A 13,324-nucleotide genomic window follows, 5' to 3' on the forward strand; every position below is an offset into this window, starting at 1 on the left:
TCTCTCGCATCCCAAGTGCGCATGCTCCTTAGAAAACTCCATTCTTTTTTTGCACGGAATCTGCAAGAAAAAAAATTGAAACCGTGAAATAGGGATTAAAAGGTGCATCAGCTACGCTAACTTTTTGCTTAACCTACACCGACCTGATCGAGCAGTGTCTGGAGATAATAACTGAATAATTTGGCGACACGATCGGACATCGGTGGGTCTTGGGACACTACAGAATCAAGTAAATGTCTGTCAATGCTAGCGAGCTAGCTTCGCCCCAAGATCATAGGCGCAGTAAAATGAAGCATTATTGCCCTTTGTTTTTAACCCGATGGGCAGATGTAGCGATCTAATAGACCGGCGGAGATTTGATTGGTGGCGAAAAGACTGCACTGAAAGATTGATCATCGTATTGGCTGTCCAGATAAGGTTAACATCCAAAATAGTTTAGCATTACCAAGCCAGCTAACTATGTGTTCTCCCGCGAGCTTACAGGAGAAGACTCCAAAAACTTCGAGAGCTTGTTTTAGAACAGAAGGGTTGAATGCAATTCGCTCAATTCTTCGTTATCTAGCTAGCATGCATGACTAGTTATAAACAACCCCCCCCCCCCCCCAAGTTCTCATGATTAAAATTCTGTTATTTCGCACTGTGTCTATCAACCTGTCACGAAACATCAGACTGCAACATTGGCTCGTTTACGTTAGTTGACTAGCTAGTTGGGATAAAGCTGATTTCACCTTGACGTTGGATATAGGACCTTCCTCGTTGTGCATACGATTTCGCTACTTTGCGTGTCGCTTTCTCTTGTAATATATTAGATAAATATAGTGTGCATTTAGCTATTTTATTATCCGGTTACAAATGCTGGGTTTCCCTTCTCATTTCAACATCCAACTAGCTAGCTATTTGATACTACGCTACTGACTCAATTGAAATACAACTAGGCATGTCCAAATATGCATTCCCTTCTATGTCTGTGTGGGTTATTGAAGCGATCAGAATTGAGAGATCCCTTTTGTTCAACATTTCATGTGTTTATTTAAAGGCTAACTAACTAGGTACATCTTTATCTTCAATTGCAGATATACAGTGGCCCGAGTGTGAGCTGCAGCGTTTTTGGAGGGGCTGACTTCTGAAGTAGGGCTAGAAGACTTCGTTCTTGGAGAGTTCTGCAAGGCGTTTGGAAGGAGGTTGGCAGAGTCTGTTCTTCTCCGCTGACACCATGGTCTTCAAACGGTGGATACCATAGCCAATACTATCTTGGGCTTTTCAAAGATGACAAGGTATACTGGAGAAAACGACATGATATCCTTCCTCACTCATCAGCCATGGTCTGTTTGACTTTATATTGGTTTCTATGAGTTGGAACTCTGGTTGTGTTTTTGGTGGGGAAACATTGAAATCCGAATCTCAGTACTGTTGTCATAATAGTTGTTCATTAAAGCTCTCATGTATTCATACTAGGGCTGGGACAATACCAGTATTGTGATACTCGTTAGTATCGTGACCAGGAAACAAAATATGAAGAGGGTTTAACATCTTAAGGAAAAAGCTGTCATTTTTTTATTTCACCTTTATTTAACCAGGTAGGATAGTTGAGAACAAGTTCTCATTTACGACTGCGACCTGGCCAGGATAAAGCAAAGCTTTGCGACACAAAGAACAGCAGAGTTACACATGGAATAAACAGGCGTACAGTCAACACAATAGGAAAAAAAATAGTCTATATACAGTGTGTGCAAATGGCGTGAGGCAGTAAGGCAATAAATAGGTAATGTTGGAAACAAATATTATATGTTGTCCAAAATCCAGTCACTTTTATTTATTTTCCAATCTTAAGCACACAATATGTTACGTACTACAGGTTTATAAACAACTAAAGAGTTTGATCTGCTTCATGTTTCCATTTTTCCCATGGAAGAAATATTGCCATTCTGGGATCGTCCACAGCCCTAATTCATACTACATTTGTTCCCGCCACTTCTATCCCAAAGGTGCTGCAAGGCGGTTTTTACAAAATGATGGGAGGCAGTGAGAGTGGCAGTGGAGACACGGATGGAGTTCACTCTGTGGCAATACAAGTCCCCATTGGCTGGCAGAGGAGAGTGGAGGACGGGCTTGTGGTGTATGTCAGGTAAGCTAGTCCAGTAACGGGCTTAGTGCTTGTGTTATGAACATTTAATCTATTATTATAATGTCTTATACGATGTTATTCCATATTATATATTCAGACTAGTCTGGTTGTGTGTTCTCTTCATTTCCCAAAAGGTGGGCTAGAGCAGGGAATTGTAAAATATATTTGATTTCCCTTCTCTTTTATTTAAAAATGAATCTCCTGCATCCGTTTCCATTCCAACAGTCCAAGTGGCACATTCTTGTCTTCACTGGAGGAGGTTAAGTCTTATCTGTTGACCGATGGCACATGCAAGTGTGGCCTGGAATGTCCGCTGGTCATCCACAAGGTAAAGGAGACCTCACTTTTCCCTCTGCATCTCCCATCTCATTTCCGCTGTGTCACACCTGATTTTGACTGCGGTTTGCTGAAGGTATGTTTCTTTATTGTCTCGGGCAGGTGTTTAACTTTAGCCTAGGGGTCAAAGTTCAGCAGCGCAGCCAGCTGGTGGGGAAGGCAGAGCAGGACATGACGAAGCTCTGTAACCATCGAAGGAAAGTGGTTGCCATGGCAGCGCTCTGTCGCAGTATGCAGGCTTCACAGCTGCCCTATGTTTCCTGTCACTCAGGTAAATATGAAAAAAAGAAAAATAGATCTAATATAACAGAAGTACTTGTAGGGTATTGTACTGCTATTACCGGTTTTCATGGTGCTATTGAAAAATTGCTCTCAGAAATGTAACTAATCGTGTTGGTTAGTTCTGTGACAATTACGGGGTTTTGGGTAGTGATTAATTGTCATGCAAATGACCACAGTTATTGTCACAGTAGTTTTAGTTTCTAGTTTGTAACGTATCATTTTGTATCTTTGAAAATGTGCTACGACATACCTAATGATTACAACACTGCTTTTGTGAACCCGTCTTAAAAGACTAATGGTTTTGACCGCTTGGGACTTGTTCAAAGTAATCTTCTCCTCCCGACCATGCCATTCTTAAAAAAAGAAAGCTTTTTGGGAAACTATATTTACTATAAAGTTGAATGGAGACCATTATGACAGTGTTTTTGTTTTGTTTCGTGGTTATCGTCCGTCGTTGTCAACCATACGATTATTGTGCCAGCCCTTAATGTAGGTTTTTTGTTTGTTTGCAGAGGTCACCAGTGCCATTATGGAGAACCGAGATCCAAAGAGGATGAGAGTGGACAGGGAAGAAGAAGAACGTGGCACTTATCCCTCTAAACACCATCTAGTCCCCTCCAGGCCCAACAATAATCTCAACCACAACCCTTGTGGCAGTCCTAAATATTCCACCCAACTTGTGTATTCTTACAATGGTTCCTCACCCCTCTCACATGCTAGCACTAACTCTCATCACTCTCCTGAGATTCTGAAGAGACTGCCCCCTCCTCTCCATTTCCCTCCCACCACCTCTCAATTCTCCAGCTATGGGGTACCTCAGAGGTCCCCATGCACCCCCACGTCTCACAACTTCAGTCAGGGTCAGAGGACACCCCAGACTCCGGAAGCCCCCAGATCTCCTCATTTGGGGCCCCTCTCTCCCCTTCCTCCCTCCTCCCCTGGGACACTGGGAAGGGGAGGGCAGAGCCACCCACATGGTATCATCATTGGGTCTCTCCTGTCCCCCTCATGTTCCCCCTCTCCCCGCCAGCGTTCACGCCACCCCTCCGGCTCTTCCTCGCTTTCTGAACAGGAGGTGGGAGGGGTGGTGCTGGGCGGCTACCCCCCCAGAAGGTTATCCTCTTCTTCCCCACATTCTCCTCTACCCGGGGGGTCCCCTAACCTCCATTTCCCCAAATACAAGCTCGAGGACATCTTAGAGCAGTTTAGGAACTCAGGCAACGGTAGCACTAATAATCACATCCTTAACACAAACTCACTGAGCAACCAAAGCAATCCTCAGATCCTCTCTCTAGCTCTTGAAAAGGGTGAGAAGCCCACAAAGGCACCTGCTTCTGCCACCGGCTCAAGCATGGGGATCAGTGCTGGTCCTTCTGGGTTGCCTCTTGGACAGTTCTTGAACCACCAGAAGCAACCACACACAGCCTCGTTTCCTGCCAGTAGCCTCCTCTCGGCAGCAGCTAAGGCTCAGCTGGCCAGCCAGATGGCCCACGACCACAATTCCAATTCAGCCAGCGTCCTCAGCTCGGCCACCTCTCTGGAGGTCTCAAAAGAGTCCCGGCAGTCAAAGGTAACAAACAGCACTTTACACAACAACAGCCATCCCTCCATCACTAGGCCCCTCCCTGCAGCCTCCCACCTGCTCCTCCACCCCTGCGCCACCCTCTCTCAGCCCCTAGCCTCGAGTCCCCTGCACCTCTCCCCTACAGACCGCACGTCCCACAGGAAGTTGCAGCGGCGTTCGCCAACGGTGCTCAGCATGCTGAAGGACTCCCAGGTGAGCGGTCTCAGAACCCCCGGTGACGTGCTCAACCTCTCCGCCTTGCACTCTCAACCCTCCTCTACCTCAGGCTCGTCCCACTCTGCCACGTCGGAGAACCACCTCCAGGGTCTGAGGCTCTCAGTCCGACACTCCTGCCCGCTCACAGGTCCTCAGAAGCAGCCTGACGGCGCCCTGGACTTCACTACAATCATGGCAGGTCAACCGGATCCCCCCACCCAGCCTCTCTCCGCTCTGCTTCACCTGCTCAGTATGCAGAACGCCCAAACCGCCGGAGCCCAGCCCGGCTCTGGACACGGTACAGGAGGCATGAGGCAGAGCCCCAGGCAGTCTCCCTCTCCCTCCCATTTAAACATTAGACCATTCCCCATGCAGTCCCCCTCTCATCCCTGTACCATGCAAGGCCTGTCACAGCCCCTGTCTCCCACTCAGTCATTGTCCAGGCTTGGTAGTTCTAGTGCACAGTCTCCACATACGAAGGCCAGTCCCAAACAGAGACGGTCTCCCTCCACGGCCCTGTCCAACGCTCAGTCAGCACACCATCGCAGTAGCCCCTCGCCCACCCGACACACCCCTGATAGGCTACGGCAGGCCCAAAACCAACCTATGGATGCCGCCACCACCACCTTACAGTCTCCCATGTGCCAGACCTTGCCTGACGTCAGTGCATCAGTGGAGAGTGAGAGCATATCAACACTAGGCCCTGGTCTCAGCCTGGGTCATCCTCCCAACTCCACTCCCACCTCCAACCATAGCACCACCGTCACCAGCTGCAGCAGCACCACCTCCCCCAGACCCCTGGATCTTAGTAACCACGTGCTGGCCCTGCTGGCAGCCTCCTCCACCACGCCTCTGGAGGAAGGGGGCCTGGACACAACCACCGGCAACAACACTGCAGGTGAGGTTGAGCCTTGAAATTCTGTCTGTAACTAGGCAAAGTCCACGGAGTAGGAAAATTGATTCATTGTTCATTCGACTGTATTCGTGTTAGTTGTTGTTGAGCACTGTGCATTTTGAACAATCATCTCCCTCGCTCCTTTTCATCCGGGTTCTATTTTATCCTCTTTAGGGGTGCAAGAGCCTGAGAGTGTTGATCATCGTAGCTCGACAGTGAGCAAAACCCCAGGAGGTTGCAGCCCCGGCCCCTGCAACACCCCTTCCCTAGTGGACTCCCCCGGCCCCCTACCCTTGGCCGAAGCCTTCCCCTTCATGAGCCAGGAGCAGCTCCTCCAGCTTCTGTCTGCCACAGCCGGCCTGCCCTCCCTCTTGGATCCCACCATCCTGGGCTCCCTGCCCCTGGGCATGTGGCTGGGTGGTCAACAGTGTCACCTCCCACCTCTAACACCTCACAGCAACACCATCAACTGCCTGATCATCATCATCAACAACAATCGGAACACCAACAACTACTGTTACAGCAGGAACAACACCAAGAGCAACACCAGAAACAACAGACTGCCCATATGAACCACAACTTTCCGTTTAGCCTACTCCCCTCTCTAATGGGAGGTCAGGGAGAGCTGCCTCTCAGTCTCCTGGGTCTGTTGAACCCACTTCTACCCCCCTCTGCCACCCTTACCCCAGGCCAGGAGGGTGATCTGGGTATAGGGGAGAAACTGGGCCTCCAGGCTCTCCTTATGGCCTCCCTGCTCCTTGGCCAACAGCAGGCTGCCATGTTGCCCCTGTCTGGGCTGGGCCAGCTGAGCCTGGACCTCCCCCTGCATCAGCAGCACATCCCAGCCTTGTTGGAGGGTTTGTCTCTGGATAAAGGCTCTGGACTCCTGGACTTATCCTCCCTCCCCGGCCCTGGGCTTCTTGAGGCCCTCCAGGGCCTGCTGCCCCCAGCCGAGGGGCCCCTCCAGGCCCTGCAGTCGCTCCTGCTCCCCGCTCCTCTCCCTCCCCGGGCTTCCTCTCCCTCAGCCCCACTCTGCTAAACGCTGCCCTGGGCTCTACTGACCTCCCGACCACCCCTCAGCTCCCCCCACCCCAACAACCCCCACCTCAGGTAGGCTCCCTCCCTTATCTTAATGCTCATACTCAGTAGTTTGCCCTTGTGAAAGAGTTGGCTCTATCTGTATTAGAGAAGTCAGTTTGACGTTTTGGTCCCGTCTCCATCCAGGTCTCCGCTTCAGGCCCTGATGGGGGGGTGGACACCCTCATCCCCCTGTCGGTCCAGGGGAAGGACAACCCTGTTCTCCACCAGTTACTGCCCACTCTCCTCAACCCAGGCCTACTAGGTTAGTCACAGCACCGTTAATTTCCACTGCTAGTAATATCAAGCGCTTTTGTTGCCTATTGATTCTGAAATAATTGGCTTTTAAAGTTCTGAACCCTTACCGGTTTGAATGATGTCAGCAATATTTTTTATCTTGTATTCTTTTGAACTTAACAGCATTCTTTTGCGGGTGTTTTAGAGTACTATATAGTTAGAGAACATTGAACAGAATAACTACATTTTGACAAAAATGCTAAAAGAACCTTATAGACCCAAGCCCTCGCTATGCTGAATCATAGTTAGTATTGTCTATTACGTTTAACTCTCTGAATAGTGTGTTATGCACAACTGTGGGGAACAGCTACAACAAAGCTATATCTTGTACATTACCCACATATTGATCATTCGGAAACCGTTTTGGTGATGAACCATGTGTCTTTGTAGGAGACCTGTCTGCTCTGACTAGCCTCCACAGTCTGCTGGGGCTAGGTGCAGGCCCTCTCCTCCTCCCCCCCGTACAGACCTCTGCCCTGGGCATGCCTCTACTCCAGGGCCCCGATGGGGCCATCAACCTCCTCAACAACATCCAGGTACTTGTTGTGTTCCGACTCCTGACACGAGCCTTGTCCTGTGATTTAAAAAAAAATATCAGTATTGGATGTTGATCACATCATCCGTTCCTCTTCCTCCTTCAGCTCAACATGGCGCCGCCCTCCGAGGGAGAAAAGCCAATCTCTTTACAGGAAAAAGACAGCCCCGCCCCTCAGGAGGATATTCCAGCCAATCGGCTTACCCGGAGGCTGCGCCCAGCCCCTGTCCCGTCCGTACCCCCGTGTCCCAACGTGGTGAGGGCTCCGTGGGGAGCGTCCTGGACCCCTATGCCTCCTTCATGGACACCATCTACACCTCTTTCCTCCAGGTCAGTGCTAAAGAGCAAGAAGCAGCTCAGACTGGGGCCGACGTCCTCTGTGCCTTACCCCCCTCCTACCCTGGGGAGCCCCCTGCCCCCTCCGCCCCCCTGTCCCTGAGCCCTCGCCTGGCCTGCTCCCTGAGGAACCCGGAACTGTCCCGGCTCAACTTGGAGGCGGCCCACTCCCCGGCTCAGGGCACCCCCAAACCCAGCAACAACGGCTCGTCCACACCCCTGCAGAGCAAGCCAGGGGTCCCAGAGGGCCACACTAACCCCCCTCTGCCTCCCATCTACCTTGAGGAAGCCAAGACCGAGTCGTACAGCCAGGCTGTCACAGATAGGAATGGGGACAGACCCCAGGCAGTGGGGTACCTGAGCCCCGGAGATGGGGGCAGCTGCCCCAAGGAGGAGACTGCGGGTCTGCAGCACATTGAGCAGGGCAGGGTGAGCCATAAGGATGTATTCTTTTTAACACTGCATGGTTCAAAATGCCATTCCTCCACAATATTTCATATTACATAACATGCGGTGAAAGATTTGAGATATCATTTGTGCCTTATTGATTTCAGTGGCCTTTTTCCCTTTCAGAACCTAACTGCCCAAACGGCCGGAGCCAGGAGGGGCAGGAAGAGAAAACAAACGTGAGCTCATTTTGATTCTGTACATTAATCTTTGATAACGATGAGCACCAACGTTCTTTTCTGCCTATCTTCTCAATGGTTATAACACTACCACTTTTCCTTAGAACAATTAAATTGTGTGTGTGTGTGTGTGTGTGTGTGTGTGTGTGTGTGTGTGTGTGTGTGTGTATACAGTGCATTCGGGAACTATTCAGACCCCTTGAATTTTTCCACATTTTGTTACATTACAACCTTATTAAAAAATGGATTAAATTATTTTTCCCTCATCTATCTACACACAATAGATAGACAAAGCAAAAACAGGTTTTTAGACATTTCTGCAAATGTATTCAAAATTTACTTAACACCTTATTTACGTAAGTATTCAGACCCTTTGCTATGAGACTCGAAATTGAGCTGATGATCATCTTTGAGATGTTTCTACAGCTTAAATTGTCAGATTCAACAGAAGATCTCTTTGTTTCTTGGGACCTAGAACAAGCATCTCTGTTTTATCCGAGTTTAAAAGTAGAAAGTTTGCTGCCATCCACTTCCTGTAAATGGAGTCCACCTGTGGTATTTTCAATTGATTGGATAGGATTTGGCAGATGGCCAGATGGAAGCCACTCCTCAGTAAAAGGCACATGACAGCCCGCTTGGAGTTTGCCAAAAGCCACCTAAAGGACTCTCAGACCATTAGAAACCAGATTCTCTGGTCTGATGAAAACAAGATCGAACTCTTCGGCCTGAATGCCAAGCATCACGTCTGGAGGAAACCTGTCACCATCCCTACAGTGAAACATGGTGGTGGCAGCATCATGATGTGGGGATGTTTTTCAGTGGCAGGGACTGGGAGACCAGTCAGGATCGAGGGAAAGATGGAATGGAACTAAGTACAGAGAGATTCTTGATGAAAACCTGCTCCAGAGTGCTCAGGACCTCAGACTGGGGCGAAGGTTCACCTTCCAATAGGACAACGACCCTAAGCACACAGTCAAGACAACGTAGGAGTGGCTTTGGGACAAGTCTCTGAATGTCCTTGAGTGTTCCAGCCAGAGCCTGGACTTGAACCCAATCAAACATCTCTGGAGAGACCTGAAAATAGCTGTGCAGCGACACACCCAATCGAACCTGACAGAGCTTGAGAGGATTTGCAAGGAAGAATGGGAGAAACTCCCCAAATGCAGTTGTGCCAAACTTGTAGTGTCATACCCAAGAAGACTCAAGGCTGTAATTGCTGGCAAAGCTGCTTCAACAAAGTACTGAGTAAAGGGTCTGAAGGGTCTGAATATTAAATAAATGTGATTATTTCAGTTTATTATTTGTAATATTTTTTTCAAAAAAAATTGAAAGATTTCAAAACTGTTTTTGCTTTCTAATTTTGGGTTATTGTGTGTGTATTTTGATGGGGGGAAAAACAATTTAATCCATTTTAGAATAACGCTGTAATGTAACAAAATGTGGATCAAGTCAAGGGGTCTGAATACTTACCATATGCACTATATGTGTGTTCGACATCTTGTAGAGCATGCATCGATGAATTGAGGCTGTTCTGAGGGCCAAAGGGAGTGCAAGTCAATATTAGGAAGTTGCATGGACTCTACAAGGTGTCGAAAGCGTTTCACAGGGATGCTGGCCCATGTTGACTACAATGCTTCCCACAGTTGTCAAGTTGACTGTGTGTTCTTTGTGTGGTGGGCTATTCTTTATACACGCGGGAAACGGTTGAGCGTGAAAAACCCAAGCAGCGCTGCAGCTCTTGACACAAACTGCTGCGCCTGGCACCTTGTTCAAAGGCACCGAAATCTTTTGCCTTGCCCATTCACCCTCTGAATGGCACACCGTACACAATCCATGTCTCGATTGTCTCGAGGCTTAAAAATCCTTCTTTAACCCCGTCTCCCCCCCTTGTTCTATGTGGATTTAAAAGGTGACATCAAGGGATCGTACTGTAGCTTTCACCTTGTCAATGCACGTCATGGAAAGAGCAGGTGTCCTTAATGCTTTGTACACTCAGTGTGTGTGTGTGTGTATATAGTGATATTCATTTCTTTGTGTGTCTTAGGCTACAGAATGTGCTGGAGGATTTCCGAGATCTGGATGCTCCAGCCCTAGAGGAACCTAAACCCACGGTAAAGCACCAGACCTTCCCGCAACTCTCATTTTAACATAATTGGACCTATTATATCAGCTCAGTTGCCACGGCCTGTTTTCTAACAGCAGTTCTGATGCTGACGTGTGTCTGTGTTGTAGGTGGTGCTGCTGAAGCCTGAGGGGTCGGTCCGGGGCAGGAGGCGGCGGGGGGCCAGGTCCCAGAGACAGTGACTGTTTCCCCATCAACGCCAACCTCACACACTATCACTGCTTTATATTGTCCTGGCTCCTCCACTGTTTTTCAACTGCACTACTATATCGTCATGCCAACCTCTTACCTTTGAACAGGAGTGATCTAGATTTTAAAAAAATAAACATAATTCTGTGGATGCTTTCACTTAGGAGAAGACGCGTCTTAAGTCTGTGTGGTTGCTTGGCGTTATTGATTGAGATCCGTTATGATGTAAGTGTTAGAATTGTCTACAAAAAAAACTGTGAGTCAGGATAAGAGTATCTACTTGAATGACCTACGTTTGCTCTCTGTTTGAGATTGTATGATATGTGTGGTTTGTGTATGTTCCAAGAGTGTTTTCGAGATGCTAGACGTTGTCCCTGACCACAGATCTGGGATCAGATAACCCAAATCCTTATGAGGATACAAAATATATTTAATCCTGGACCTGAGTTGTGGGGCAACTTATACCAACTCCTAGAGATGCTTGCTGTTGCTGAGCCCTTTCACTGTGGTAGTCATACAGTATGTGTACCCAGAGAGAGAGAGACCATGCATCTGTGCCAGACAGTCTCGGGCTTCTCTGCAGACAGACACACTACTATCCAACACATAGCCTTGGTGTGGAAACCATGCAATGGCAAAAGTAATAATTCCCAATCAAGGGGTGTATCACAAAGCAGGATCAATGAGTTGGCCAGCAAACTCTCCAGCCTAAATAGTCTGAAGTCATATTTTCAAGTTCATAAAGATAATGTGAAATGGGCATGACTTGACACTACTAACAACCCACATTCAAGATAAGCTTTCAGGGTAGGACACTTTTTTTTTCTTCAGTTCTCTAAAAATGACACACCCAAATCTATCTGCATGTGGCTCAGGCCCTGAAGCAAGGATATGCATATTATTGATACCATTTGAAAGGGAACACTTTGAAGTTTGTGGAAATGTGAAAGTACTGTAGGATAACATAGCACATTAGATCTGGTAAAAGATAATACAAAGGAGAGAAAAAAACATGTTTATTTTTTTTTACATTTATTTTTGTCTTTGAAATGCAAGAGAAAGGCCAATAAATGACTTAGGAATCTAGGAGCAATTTAGATTTTGCCCACTAGATGACAGCAGTGTATGCAATGTTTTAGACTGATTCAATGAACTATTGTGTGTCTGTTCTAAATGTTGTATCAAGACTGCCCAAATGTGCCTAATTGGTTTATTAATACATTTTCAAGTTCATAACTGTGCTCTCTCCTCAAACAATAGCATGGTATTATTTCACTGTAATAGCTACTTTAAATTGGACAGTGCAGTTAGATTAACAAGAATGTAAGCTTTCTGGCCCTATCAGATATGTCTATGTCGTGGGAAATGTTCTTGTTACTTACAACCTCATGCTAATCACATTAGCCTACGTTAGCTCAACCGTCCTGCAAGGGGACACCGTTCCTGTAGAGGTTTTAAATGTACCAGCTCGATCTGGTGGTCATGTTTTGTGATACACTCCAACATATTCTCTGTGTGATGTTTAGCAAACAATGTACATTTCAATTATTTCCTTTCATGGGAATGGCTGAAGAAATAGTGTGTTGAGATATACATCCAAGTCAACAATTATTGGCACCCTTGGTAAAGATTGAACAAAAATTACAACAAAAAATCATAATCCTAATACTGAGCTATTGTATGCTCCAAAATGTTTTAAAATTCTATTATTTTATACAATTGGAAACAAAGAGATTTTGTTTAGTAAGAAACGTTTTTTCTCAAAGATAGGGGTCAAACTTATTGGCACCTCTGAATTCAATTCCTTTAACTCACCTTGTGGGGATAATGGCACTGAGCCTTTAAATGTTTTATATTTTTTTATGTGATTGGAGAGCACATTGGTTTAGACCATTCCTCCATAAATAATCTTACCAGATCTTTGATACCCTTTGTCTGTTCTCATGGCCTACCCTCTTCAATTCTAACCACAGATTTTCAACGGGATTCCAGTCCAGAGACTGAGATGACCATTACAATATGTTGTGACATTTGTTAAACAAAATCTCTTTCAACAATTTGTATTAGTATAAAAGAAATATAATTGTCCATGTTTTTTAGCATACAATATCGCTCAGTAGTTGTATTTATTTTATACATAATTTTTTGCCCATCTTGTGTGGGTTTGTAACGCAATGTATTTTTGGTGGGATAGAATTATACTTTCTTTGTCCTTCAAATCACTTTGCTCTGTACACTATCTGCCAGCCCAATAATACTGGCATCTCTTACTGTATTTAAATAAAATGAAAAGAAGCAGATTATGCAATTTCTACACTTGGAGATTTGTAAATATGTACAGCTAATGTGTTTTATTTTGATTTTATATTGTTAGAGAGACAACAATGAATTGTGAATTTTTGGGGGAATTGTAATTAAGTATTTTCTCATACCCTTGCTTTCAATACTTATGTTTAAAGATTGAATTGTGGACTGTAGCTTTCTTTTTATATGGGAGTCTTTTTTTATTTAATATTAAACTATTTACAGAAAATGAGCCTTTTTTGTGTTGGTATTTGCAACTAATAGTTGGCTTCGTCTACTGAATTGTATCTAGCAAACCTCTTATTTGCAAATTCATGCTTGAGACAGTGGAAAAAGCCCAGGAGTCCAAACCCAGCTTTTGATCAATAATTCCAATTGCTTCCCATCGGTGATGTGATGAGCTTACATTCCAGTAAGACT

General features: G+C 46.3%; 1 protein-coding gene across 1 annotated transcript; it reads left to right on the forward strand.

Annotated features, from left to right (window-relative positions):
* Positions 1-9: 9 nt before the first annotated feature.
* On the forward strand, positions 10-13,136 carry LOC135504610 (methyl-CpG-binding domain protein 5-like). Its single transcript, XM_064923329.1, is given in 16 exon segments — positions 10-202; positions 1,074-1,274; positions 1,986-2,125; positions 2,351-2,453; positions 2,564-2,732; positions 3,256-5,421; positions 5,593-5,862; positions 5,865-6,422; positions 6,425-6,528; positions 6,643-6,760; positions 7,183-7,328; positions 7,434-7,575; positions 7,578-8,092; positions 8,237-8,289; positions 10,334-10,400; positions 10,522-13,136. Coding segments are annotated over 14 exon segments (4,599 nt in total). The 5' UTR covers positions 10-202; positions 1,074-1,274; positions 1,986-2,009; the 3' UTR covers positions 10,594-13,136.
* Positions 13,137-13,324: the final 188 nt, after the last annotated feature.

This window comes from Oncorhynchus masou, chromosome 18 (genome assembly GCF_036934945.1).
Source record: "Oncorhynchus masou masou isolate Uvic2021 chromosome 18, UVic_Omas_1.1, whole genome shotgun sequence".
Taxonomy (NCBI): Eukaryota; Metazoa; Chordata; class Actinopteri; order Salmoniformes; family Salmonidae; genus Oncorhynchus; species Oncorhynchus masou.